Raw genomic sequence first — 12,898 nt, forward strand, 5'->3', positions numbered from 1 at the left:
TTGATACACTATGTTTAATCATGATAAATGATAAGTAAACATGTCATTAAGTGTATTAACAATGAACTACATATGTAAAAACAAGACTACTAACTTAATGATTTCGAAACGAGACATATATGTAACGATTATCGTTGTATCGACATTTAAATGTATATATATCATATTAAGATATATTAATATATCATAATATCATGATAATATAATAATTTAACATCTCATTAGATATAATAAACATTGGGTTAACAACATTTAACAAGATCGTTAACTTAAAGGTTTCAAATCAACATTTACATGTAACGACTAACGATGACTTAACGACTCAGTTAAAATGTATATACATGTAGTGTTTTAATATGTATTCATACACTTTTGAAAGACTTCAAGACACTTATAAAAATACTTCTACTTAATAAAAATGCTTACAATTACATCCTCGTTCAGTTTCATCAACAATTCTACTCGTATGCATCCGTATTCGTACTCGTACAATACACAGCTTTTAGATGTATGTACTATTGGTATATACACTCCAATGATCATCTCTTAGCAGCCCATGTGAGTCACCTAACACATTTGAGAACCATCATTTGGCAACTAGCATGAAATATCTCATAAAATTACAAAAATATGAGTAATCATTCATGACTTATTTACATGTAAACAAAATTACACATCCTTTATATCTAATTCATATACCAACGAACAAAAACACCTACAAACACTTTCATTCTTCAATTTTCTTCATCTAATTGATCTCTCTCAAGTTCTATCTTCAAGTTCTAAGTGTTCTTCATAAATTCTACAAGTTCTAGTTTCATAAAATCAAGAATACTTCCAAGTTTGCTAGCTTACTTCCAATCTTGTAGAGTGATCATCCAACCTCAAGAAATCTTTCTTATTTACAGTAAGATATCTTTCTAATACAAGGTAATACTGATATTCAAACTTTGATTCAATTTCTATAACTATAACAATTTTATTCCGAGTGGAAATCTTACTTGAGCTTGTTTTCGTGTCATGATTCTACTTCAAGAACTTTCAAGCCATCCAAGATCCTTTGAAGCTAGATCCATTTGTCTCTTTTCCAGTAGGTTTATCCACAAAACTTGAGGTAGTAATGATGTTCATAACATCATTCAATTCATACATATAAAGCTATCTTATTCGAAAGTTTAAACTTGAAATCACTAGAACATAGTTTAGTTAATTCTAAACTTGTTCGCAAACAAAAGTTAATCCTTCTAACTTGACTTTTAAAATCAACTAAACACATGTTATATATCTATATTATATGCTAACTTAATGATTTAAAACCTGGAAACACGAAAAACACCGTAAAACCGGACATACGCCGTCGTAGTAACACAGCGGGCTGTTTTGGGTTTGATAATTAAAAACTATGATAAACTTTGATTTAAAAGTTGTTCTTCTGGAAAAATGATTTTTCTTATGAACATGAAACTATATCCAAAAATCATGGTTAAACTCAAAGTGGAAGTATGTTTTTCAAAATGGTCATCAAGACGTCGTTCTTTCGACTGAAATGACTACCTCTTACAAAAACGACTTGTAACTTATATTTCCGACTATAAACCTATACTTTTTCTGTTTAGATTCATAAAATAGAGTTCAATATGAAACCATAGCAATTTGATTCACTCAAAACGGATTTAAAATGAAGAAGTTATGGGTAAAACAAGATTGGATATTTTTTTGATTTTTGTAGCTACGGAAAATATTAACAATTCTATACAAATCATATCCTAGCTAACTTATATTGTATTATACATGTATTCTAATATATTATATAATCTTGGAATACCATAGACACGTATGCAAATGTTTTGACATATCATATCGACCCATGTATATATATTATTTGGAACAACCATAGACACTCTATATGCAGTAATGTTGGAGTTAGCTATAAAGGGTTGAGGTTGATTCCAAAAATATATATACTTTGAGTTGTGATCTAGCCTGAGACGTGTATACACTGGGTCGTGGATTGATTCAAGATAATATATATTGATTTATTTCTGTACATCTAACTGTGGACAACTAGTTGTAGGTTACTAACGAGGACAGCTGACTTAATAAACTTAAAACATCAAAATGTATTAAAAGTGTTGTAAATATATTTTGAACATACTTTGATATATATGTACATATTTGTTATAGGTTCGTGAATCGACCAGTGGCCAAGTCTTACTTCCCGACGAAGTAAAAATCTGTGAAAGTGAGTTATAGTCCCACTTTTAAAATCTAATATTTTGGGATGAGAATACATGCAGTTTTTTTAAATGTTTTACGAAATAGACACAAGTAAATGAAACTACATTATATGGGTGAATGATCGAAGCCGAATATGCCCCTTTTGCTTGGTAGCCTAAGAATTAGTAAACCGATCTACTAATTGACGCGAATCCTAAAGATAGATCTATTGGGCCTAACGAACCCCATCCAAAGTACCGGATGCTTTAGTACTTCGAATTCGTTTTTATCATGTCCGAAGGATTTCCCGGAATGATAGGGGATATTCTTATATGCATCTTGTTAATGTCGGTTACCAGGTGTTCACCATATGAATGAATTTTATCTCTATGTATGGGATGTATATTGAAATATGAAATCTTGTGGTCTATTATTATGATTTGATAATATATAGGATAAATCTATAACTCACCAACATTTTTGTTGACGTTTTAAGCATGTTTATTCTCAGGTGATTATTAAGAGCTTGCGCTGTTGCATACTAAAATAAGGACAAGATTTGGAGTCCATGCTTGTATGATATTATGTAAAAACTGCATTCAAGAAACTTATTTTTGATGTAATATGTTTTTATTGTAAACCATTATGTAATGGTCGTGTGTAAACGGTATATTTTAGATTATCATTATTTGATAATCTACGTAATGCTTTTTAAACCTTTATCGATAAAATAAAGGTTATGGTTGTTTTAAAAATGAATGCAGTCTTTGAAAACCGTCTCATATAGAGGTCAAAACCTCGCGACGAAATCAATTAATATAGAACGTTTATAATCAATATGAACGGGACATTTCAAGAAGAACAAATGAAAAACTAGATATTAAAAAAATTAATAGAGGTTGATGTCATCAATTTTACTATTCATGATATCTCTACTAGTACTATATGGGATAATTAAGTTATTATTAACAGTGTTAGGGTTCTTTTTAGCTAAACAATGATTATTTAGGTGAAGTGATAGTAACACAATTAAATCCCGATGATCAATGTCAAAATTTTGGGAGATGAATATGGCGATTCGAGCGGTCTTTTCTTTTGAATTAGCGCTAAACACTTGCTGGGGTGGCGCTTGCCTACGGCCCAGATTCTTTGTCGTTAGAATAAATTGATTCGAGGAGTACTGATGATATTTTTGAAGTCATCTCACCCTTTAAGGAGGGAGAGAACGCTTGTACTGGAAAGGGCTTACGATACCGATAAGAGTAAGGCAAGAACGTCTTCTTTTTCGGTCTTTGGTCTACTTCCAACAGAGGTAGGACATGAGTACCAATAAGCAAAAGGACTTCTTTGGGACTCCATTAAGACTTCTTTGGAACTCCGTTACGGCTAAATTTAGATAATATGATACAATGTGAAAGTTTGTTATATTAGAATTTTTAAATACACGAGACATTTTTTGCGAAGTCTATTTCTTTTATATTAAAATCGAAAAGTTGTAACACATTAATGGAACTTATATTATGCCGCATAAATTAGTCAAACAATTGTTATAGATTGTAAAATATATACCATGTTGAACACATACCTTGGTAAGTTTATAAATTAACATCCTTAGTAAATTAAAAAAAAATTGTAAAATATATACCATGTTGAACACATACCTTGGTAAGTTTATAAATTAACATTCACATGCTTAGTAAATTAAATAGAGAAAAAAAAGGTAACCGCTTTAAATTATTTCGAGTACAAGATTCTTTGTCGTTAGAATATATACAACCCAGATCCTTTGTTGTTAAAATAAATTGATTCGAGGAGTACTGATAATACTCTTGAAGTCATCTCACCCTTTAAGGAGGGAGAGAACGCTTGTACTGTAAAAGGCTTACGATACCGATAAGAGTAAGGCAAGAACGTCTTCTTTTCCGGTCTTTGGTCTACTTTCAACAGGGGTAGGACATGAGTGTACCAATAAGCAAAAGGACTTCTTTGGGACTCCATTAGGACTTCTTTGGGACTCCATTACGACTAAATTTTGATGATAGGATACAACGTGAAAGCTTGTTATCTTAGAATTTTTAAATACATGAGACATTTTTTTGCGAAGTTTATTACTTTTATATTAGAATCAAAAATCGTAACACATTAATGGAGCTTATCTTATGCGGCATAAATTAGTCAAACCATTGTTATAAATTGTAAAATATATACCATGTTGAACACCTACCTTGGTAAGTTTATAAATTAACATCCTTGGTAAATTATAAAAAAAATGTAAAATATATACCATGTTGAACCCATACCTTGGTAAGTTTATAAATTAACATTAACATCCTTAGTAAATTAAAAAAAAAAAAAAATTAACATTAACATCCTTAGTATATTAAAAAAAAAAAAAAAAAAAAAAAAAAAAAAAAGGGGGGGGAGAGAGAGATAATCGCGCCAGGTAGGGGTCGAACCTACGACTTTCTGCTTAGGAAACAGGCTCTATCCACTGAGCTACATGCGCATTATTAGAATGCTAATTCCATAAAATTATATATCTGTAAGCGTTATAAATCATGCGACTCTTTTAGCAAAAATGACTTTTCACAACTGTTTATACAATTATCATCAACCTATCTCCAAATATGAGATTATTATCCCCTTGATCTAATCTTTACGTTAAAGTGATTTTTAGGAACCGAAACACGTCCCCCACTCGTTCGACACAAAAGAAAAAGGCGTATTGTTTTAGCAACATGTGAAGTTGATATATGCAAGATACATCAACTAAAAGATGACATTCCAACGCTATTTTGAAGAAATAAAACAACTTTGAACGGTTAGGAAACTAGACATGGACCGTTCGTTTACTTGGATAATTAGTTAAATTAAAAAATTATGTAAATAATAAAGCAAATAAAGTGAAGAATGTTATAATATATAAAAATATATATAAATGGATAGTCAATTATTGATACACAAAAGTAATATTATTGTATTACCTAAACTTGTGATATTTTTGCTATAAATAGCCATGAATGTAAGCATTAAACTTGCACCATTTTCTCACACTTACAAAGTGTTTCTTTCTTTCTCTCCATTATCATCTTTGTTCTTACACTTCATTATTAGCATTCTTAATCAAGAATCAAACCACTAAAGGTAGTTATAAGCCTACTGAATTATAACATCAAGAATCAAACCACTAAAGGTAGTTATAAGCCTACTGAATTATAACACGTTATCAGCACGATAATCTTAATACTAATTATGGTTGGCTCTGCCACCTAAATGATATATGGTCGGTTATACCACCTGAATAATATATGGTCGACACTGTCGTCTAATTATCATTTATATTACTAACATTTATATTTCAATTATCTAACATTTATATGACCGACACTGTCGCCTAATTATCATTTATGTTACTAACATTTATATTTCTATTATCTAACATTTATATGGCCGACACTGTCGCCTAATTATCATTTATGTTTACTAATATTTATATTTATGTTATATAACATTTATTAATGATTGCTTACATATGGTCGACACTGTCACCTACTTATCATTTATGTTATATTAAATTTATGTTTAATGTTTATATACTTATGAATATAAATTGACTCTAATTTATCATGTTGTTTGTTTTAATTTTTGATAATATAAAATGTCTAATCTGGAAAAGCTTAAATTTACTCCTTTAGAATCAACAGGAAACAAATACATGTCATGGGTTATAAAAGTAAAAATGCATCTTAAATCAATGGGCATTCTTGAAACTATAAATGAAAACAACATTTGTTCTGAAAAAGAACAAGCAACGGCATGTTGCTTTATTCATCAACATATTGATGAATGCTTACAAAATAATTATGTGACTGTAGAAGATCCCCATGTTTTATGGGAAGGTCTCAAAAGCAGATTCAATAATCAAAGAGAAATTTTACTTCCAGCTGCTATGGATCAATGGAGAACATTAAGGTTCCAAGACTTTAAGAAAGTAAATGAATACAGCTCAGCTCTGTATAATACAGTCTCACAACTTAAATTCTGTGGACATGAAATAAGTGATGCAGACATGTTGGAGAAAACTTTCTCCACAATGAATGCTGTCAACATCACAGTGCAAAGAAATTTGAGAATGCTAAAGTTCAACACATATCCTGAACTTAATTCATATCTCTTGGTTGCAGAGCAAAATGATGAGCTATTAATGAAAAATCAGCAATCCCGTCCTACTGGTACACTTGCAATCCCTGAAGCAAATACTGCAAATAATTATAAACAGGGACAAGGACGCGGGCAAGGTCGTGGTTATAATAACCATCGCCATCATCATGCCAAAAGCCATAACTATGGTAGAAACCATCCTTATGGTAATGGGAATGGGCGTGGACGTGGCCGTGGTCGTGGCCGTGGTGGTCAAAGAAATAATAATCCACGAAAATATAAATATCAACCACAAAACAAGCCCACTAAACAAGATGTTGAAGAAAATTCTTCTAAAAATTCTGAAGAATCTTGTTACAGATGTGGTAGAATGGGCCACTGGGCTAATACTTGCCGAACATCTAAACATCTTGTTAAGATGTATCAGGATTCGCTGAAAGGTAAAGAAAAGGAAGTAAATTTTGTGGATAATATTGATCCAACAGTCACTGAGCAACCATCTGATTTATATGAAGATTTCTTGAATTAAATTAATATGTTTCTTTTATAAATAAAACGATTTAACCTTTGTCATCATGTTTTCTCAAATGTTTCAGTTCTATATGTTTTATCAAATGTTCCAGTTCTATGTTTGATGTTTCAATTCTATGTATGTCAAATGTTTCAGTTTTATCTATTTGTGTGTAATAAACATTTTGTGTAACATTTATATACTTACTGTTTGTTTCTTATATATGAAGTTTAATATGAATTCTGCTGGAACACAACATCAATCAAGTAGTGGAGATCTCTGTATAGCAGATAGTGGTACTACACACACTATACTTAAATCTGAAAAATATTTCATTGATTTGAAACCAACGGAAGGAACTATACATACAATATCAGGTGCTGCTAACTTGATAGAAGGGATAGGAAAGACAAAATTCATATTACCAAACGGTACAACATTTTTAATTAATAATGCCTTATTCTCTCCTAAGTCAAGCAGAAATTTATTGAGTTTTTCTGACATATATCTTAATGGATATGATTATCAGTCAGTAACGGCAGAAAATGAGAAATATTTAAGTATCACTAACAAGAATCACGTGATTGAAAAACTGCCAAGACTTAATTCTGGATTACATTATACACATATAAATGTACCAGAAGCACATATGGTGATTAAAGAAAAGTATATTGATCCTGGTGTATTTAATTTATGGCATAACAGATTGGGCCATCCAGGATCAACAATGATGAAAAGAATTATTGAATGTACACATGGACATCCACTGAAGGATAGAAAAATCCTTCATGATACAATGGTTCCATGTATATCTTGCTCTCTTGGAAAATTGATAACTAGACCCTCACCACTTAAGGTTGAGAAAGAATCACCAATGTTTCTTGAAAGAATTCAAGGTGATATTTGTGGACCAATTCATCCACCATGTGGACCATTTAGATATTTCATGGTCCTAATAGACGCATCTAGTAGATGGTCTCATGTTTGTCTGTTATCAAGCCGTAATGTGGCATTTGCAAAATTTCTTCCCGAAATTATTAAATTGAGAGCACATTTTCCTGATTACATCATTAAAAAGGTGAGACTTGATAATGCTGGTGAGTTTACATCTCAAGCATTTAATGACTATTGCATGTCTATAGGAATTGTTGTTGAACATTATGTTGCTCATGTGCATACACAAAATGGTTTAGCCGAGTCACTGATTAAACGTTTACAGTTAATCGCTAGACCATTGATAATGAGAACAAAACTCCCTGTATCTATATGGGGTCATGCAATTTTACATGCTGCTGCATTGATTCGCATCAGACCAAGTGCAAGTCATAAATATTCCCCCCTACAACTTGCTTTTGGTCAAGAGCCAAATATTTCCCACCTTAGAACATTTGGTTGTGCAGTATATGTTCCAATTGCGCCACCACAACGTACAAAAATGGGTCCTCAAAGGAGGTTGGGAATATATGTTGGATATGAAACATCTTCAATCATAAGGTATATTGAATCTATGACAGGTGATGTTTTTACAGCACGTTTTGCTGATTGTCATTTTAATGAAACATTGTTTCCTAGATTAGGGGGAGAAATAAAAAATAAAGAAAATGATGTTTCATGGTGTGAACCTCAATTAAAGTATCTTGATCCTCGCACAAAAGAATGCGAGACAGAAGTTCAAAAGATAATGCATATACAAGAACTTGCAAATCAATTGCCTGATGCATTTACAGATACAAAAACGGTGACAAAATCATATATACCAGCAGTAAATACTCCAGCTCGAATTAAAATTTCAAAAGCTGGCAATAACGTCACTCATGAATCTTTGCCACGTCAGAAATGTGGAAGACCAATTGGTTCAAAGGATAAAAATCCTCGAAAAGGAAAATCAGCTGATAATGAAGTAAAAAAAAGTGTTCAAGAAGAATCACAAATCAGTATTCCTACTGCAGAGGAGATTGATGATGTCAATACAGAAATTGCAATCAATTATGCATATTCAAAAATATTATGGAACCGAAATGAAATGAAAAATCTTGATGAGAAATTTTCATTTAATGTTGCATATGACATCATGAATAATGATGATGATCCAGAACCAACATCTATGGTTGAATGTCAAAATAGACATGATTGGGCTCAATGGAAAGAAGCAATACGAGCTGAATTAGAATCACTCAATAAAAGAAAAGTTTTCGGATCCATCATTCTCACTCCTAAAGATGTGAAACCTGTAGGATACAGATGAATTTTTGTCCGAAAAAGAAATGAGAAAAATGAAGTTACAAGGTATAAAGCAAGACTTGTAGCTCAAGATTTTTCTCAAAGACCGGGAATTGATTATGAAGAAACTTATTTCCCTGTTATGGATGCAATTACTTTTAGATACTTAATCAGCCTGGCAGTTTCTAAAAATTTAGAAATGCATCTCATGGATGTTGTGACTGCTTATCTATATGGATCACTTGATAGTGATATATATATGAAGATACCTGAAGGATTTAAGGTACCAGAAGCATCAAATGCAAAACCCAAAGAAATGTATTCGATTAAATTACAAAGATCTTTATATGGGTTAAAACAATCGGGACGTATGTGGTATAACCGATTAAGTGATTACTTGATAAGCAAAGGGTATACAAATAACCTTACTTGTCCTTGTGTTTTCATTAAGAAAACAACATCCGGATATGTGATCATAGCTGTTTATGTTGATGATCTTAACATCATAGGTACAAATAAAGAGATCCATGAAGCCATTCAACTTCTAAAGAAAGAATTTGAAATGAAAGATCTCGGAAAAACCAAGTATTGCCTTGATTTACAAATTGAGCATATGCCTAATGGTTTACTTGTACATCAAACAACATATACTGAAAAGATTCTGAAACGTTTCAATATGGACAAGGCAAAACCATTAAGTACTCCTATGGTTGTTAGATCACTCAATATTGAAACTGATCCATTTCGTCCATGTGAAGATCATGAAGATATTCTTGGACCAGAAGTACCATATCTTAGTGCAATTGGAGCTCTTATGTATCTTATAAATTGTACAAGACCTGACATTTCTTTTGCAGTTAATTTGTTGGCAAGGTTCAGCTCTGCTCCTACCAAAAGACACTGGAATGGGATCAAACACATATTTCGATACCTTCGAGGAACTACTGATTTAGGATTATTTTATTCTAACGAATCAAAACAAGATTTGGTTGGTTATGCTGATGCAGGTTATTTATCTGATCCACATAAAGCTAAATCTCAAACTGGATATGTATTCCTAAATGGAGGTACTGCAATATCATGGCGTTCTCAAAAACAAACACTTGTTGCTACATCATCAAATCATGCCGAAGTGATTGCATTACATGAAGCTACTCGGGAATGTTTTTGATTGAGATCAATGACACAAATCATTACTGATTCTTGTGGACTAGAACGCGATAAAAGTTCAACAATTATCTATGAAGATAATGCAGCTTGCATAGCACAGATGAAAGAAGGGTATATCAAAAGTGACCGAACCAAACACATACCTCCTAGATTCTTCTCATACACTCAAAATCTCATTAAGGACAACGAGATTGAAATGAGATATGTTCAATCCAGCAAAAACTCTGCTGATCTTTTCACGAAAGCACTTCCAACTGCTATTTTCAGAACACACGTTCATAACATTGGTATGAGACATGTTCAAAAGATGTAACAACTGAAGCGATGTCTACTTGAGGGGAAGTCAACTCCATGCTGCACTCTTTTTCCCTTAGCTAAAGTTTTTTTTCCACTGAATTTTCTTTAGCAAGGTTTTTAACGAGGCAGTAACTTACGGTTGATCTTCAACAAACAAAATTGCTATCCAAGGGGGAGTGTTATAATATATAAATATATATATAAATGGATAGTCAATTATTGATACACAAAAGTAATATTATTGTATTACCTAAACTTGTGATATTTTTGCTATAAATAGCCATGAATGCAAGCATTAAACTTGCACAATTTTCTCACACTTACAAAGTGTTTCTTTCTTTCTCTCTATTATCATCTTTGTTCTTACACTTCATTATTAGCATTCTTAATCATTCTTAATCAAGAATCAAACCACTAAGGTAGTTATAAGCCTACTGAATTATAACATCAAGAATCAAACCACTAAAGGTAGTTATAAGCCTACTGAATTATAACAAAGAAAACAATTGTAATAGCAAATCTTGTAGTATACTTTTAAATGTCTCATAAAAAGTATAGTTAGTACTTAAAGTAAAACTAACAGTAGCATCCACACACTCATAAAACAGAGCATAATTTTTTTGTATATAAACAGCAAAAAACCATACTCCCAATGACAAGTGGCCACCTTCTTTCAATACTTTGAATGTCTTCCTTCCTCTTTCTAATTCTTCTATCTTTTGGGTTCATCCACGATCAGAACTGATACCAATTTCGATCTACCGATTCTTGAGTTTACAACTTACGATTCGATCTACAACGAAGGTGAGACTGAAACTACACACAATTGGAAGAAGCAAGTTATCACCTTTTTGCCTTTTTTATCATTTAATCACTATTTTTACAGATAATTCTCAGCTTTAAACTTGTTTTTCCATCTGGGTATTTGATTATTTGTTTGAATTTTGTTGCTTTTGCAGGATATAGGCAGTTTGAGGTTGTTATTCCTTATTTTACAAGGTTTTCTTGATTCTTGATTAGGTGAGTCTTTTTAAGCTTTTTGGACATATTATGGTTAATCTTGAAAGGGGTATTCAAGTTCCCATTAGATGATAATTTATTGCAATCTTTAGAGCAAACTGAAGTGGCTATGGAGGCCTTATCTTTGTCTTCCTATAGTGTGAGCTCAGACAATGTAATGCTAGGAAACAAAAACACACACACAGATTGGACTAGTGAACAAAACACATGGTTTGAAAGTGCTCTTGCTATATTCGATACTGAAACACCCGATCGGTGGTCAAACGTTGCTGCTTTGGTCCCTGGTAAATCAGAGATTGATGTCAAGAAACAGTATGAGAAATTGAAAGCTGATATCAATGAAATCGAGTCTGGTTATGTCTCGGATCCAGGCTACATAACTTCCTCTTTCAAACTAGAGCTAGAAGAAGATAATAATTACAGTATTTTCAAAAAAAGGCCTTCAAAGTGTCGATCTTTTGACCACGAAAGGCGAAAAGGTGTGCCATGGACTGAAGAGGAGCATAGGTAGAGCATTCCGGTTTCTGTTTCTTGATCTTTTTGTTTATCTTGAAATAAAGATTCGATTTTTATTATAATATCAATTACTTTTTAGGCGATTCTTGATGGGTCTTCAAGTTCATGGAAAAGGCGATTGGAGAAGTATTTCGCGTAACTTTGTGAAGACAAAAACGCCTACACAAGTCGCAAGTCATGCTCAAAAGTACTACGCAAGACAACATTCAGATGGTAAAGAAAAAAGAAGGCCTAGCATACATGATATCAAAATGGTCAATATTTCGAACGATACTAACCCTCCATCGATCAACAAATCTATCGGCTTACCAAAAAACTTACATTATTGGAACAACCCGTGTGATGGAATCAACGTCCGAGTTTACAACTCTGGCCTTCAATCCAACCTACTAGGTACTAGGTTGAAGGTTGATTAAGAAAGCAAAAGTTTGTGTTTGTCCTTAAAATTCATGTTTATATGTACTTGTACTATGTTTGTATGCCAATACATTGGTTTCATGTCTCTTTCTTCGTGATTATTACATGCACTTATGATAATGATATACAATTTTCTAGAGTTGATTTTATCACCATCAGATTTCAATTCCAATTCGGACAAGATTGGAATCTGTTTCCCATTCCAACGAATATCTTTAAACCGTTGTTCATGATCATGTTCACACTTAGATTTGCCTTTATTTTAACAAAGTTAAAGCAAAGTTGGCCAGTTCTGTTAGTAAAGAAATAGATGACTCAGCTGTTGATATGTTCGTTAATAGGTCCATGTCAGCGCTGACTCATCATCCA

At 32.3% G+C, this 12,898-nt stretch overlaps 1 protein-coding gene across 3 annotated transcripts; it reads left to right on the forward strand.

Moving 5' to 3' along the window:
• The first annotated feature begins 11,206 nt into the window (after positions 1-11,206).
• LOC139866310 (transcription factor DIVARICATA-like) lies at positions 11,207-12,614 on the forward strand. 3 transcript variants are annotated; one of them, XM_071854507.1, is made up of 4 exons: positions 11,207-11,380; positions 11,536-11,596; positions 11,689-12,103; positions 12,192-12,614. In XM_071854507.1, the coding sequence occupies exons 3-4, from the start codon at positions 11,706-11,708 to the stop codon at positions 12,526-12,528; spliced, it is 735 nt and encodes a 244-aa protein (XP_071710608.1). In that variant the 5' UTR covers positions 11,207-11,380; positions 11,536-11,596; positions 11,689-11,705; the 3' UTR covers positions 12,529-12,614. The 3 variants fall into 3 exon arrangements, with proteins under 3 accessions (XP_071710608.1, XP_071710610.1, XP_071710609.1); XM_071854509.1 differs by having other exon boundaries at positions 11,735-12,103; XM_071854508.1 differs by lacking the exons at positions 11,207-11,380; positions 11,536-11,596 and having other exon boundaries at positions 11,605-12,103.
• The last annotated feature ends 284 nt before the right edge of the window (positions 12,615-12,898 follow it).

The sequence above is a fragment of the Rutidosis leptorrhynchoides genome, chromosome 9 (assembly GCF_046630445.1).
Source record: "Rutidosis leptorrhynchoides isolate AG116_Rl617_1_P2 chromosome 9, CSIRO_AGI_Rlap_v1, whole genome shotgun sequence".
In the NCBI taxonomy this organism is placed as follows: Eukaryota; Viridiplantae; Streptophyta; class Magnoliopsida; order Asterales; family Asteraceae; genus Rutidosis; species Rutidosis leptorrhynchoides.

What these genes read in the sequence shown, in the direction of transcription:
- LOC139866310 (XM_071854507.1), top strand. Translation starts at nt 11,706, where the DNA reads ATGGAGGCCTTATCTTTGTCTTCCTATAGTGTGAGCTCAGACAATGTA. An exon ending in TGGACTGAAGAGGAGCATAG is followed by an intron (nt 12,104 to 12,191) that starts GTAGAGCATTCC and finishes ATTACTTTTTAG; the next exon opens with GCGATTCTTGATGGGTCTTC.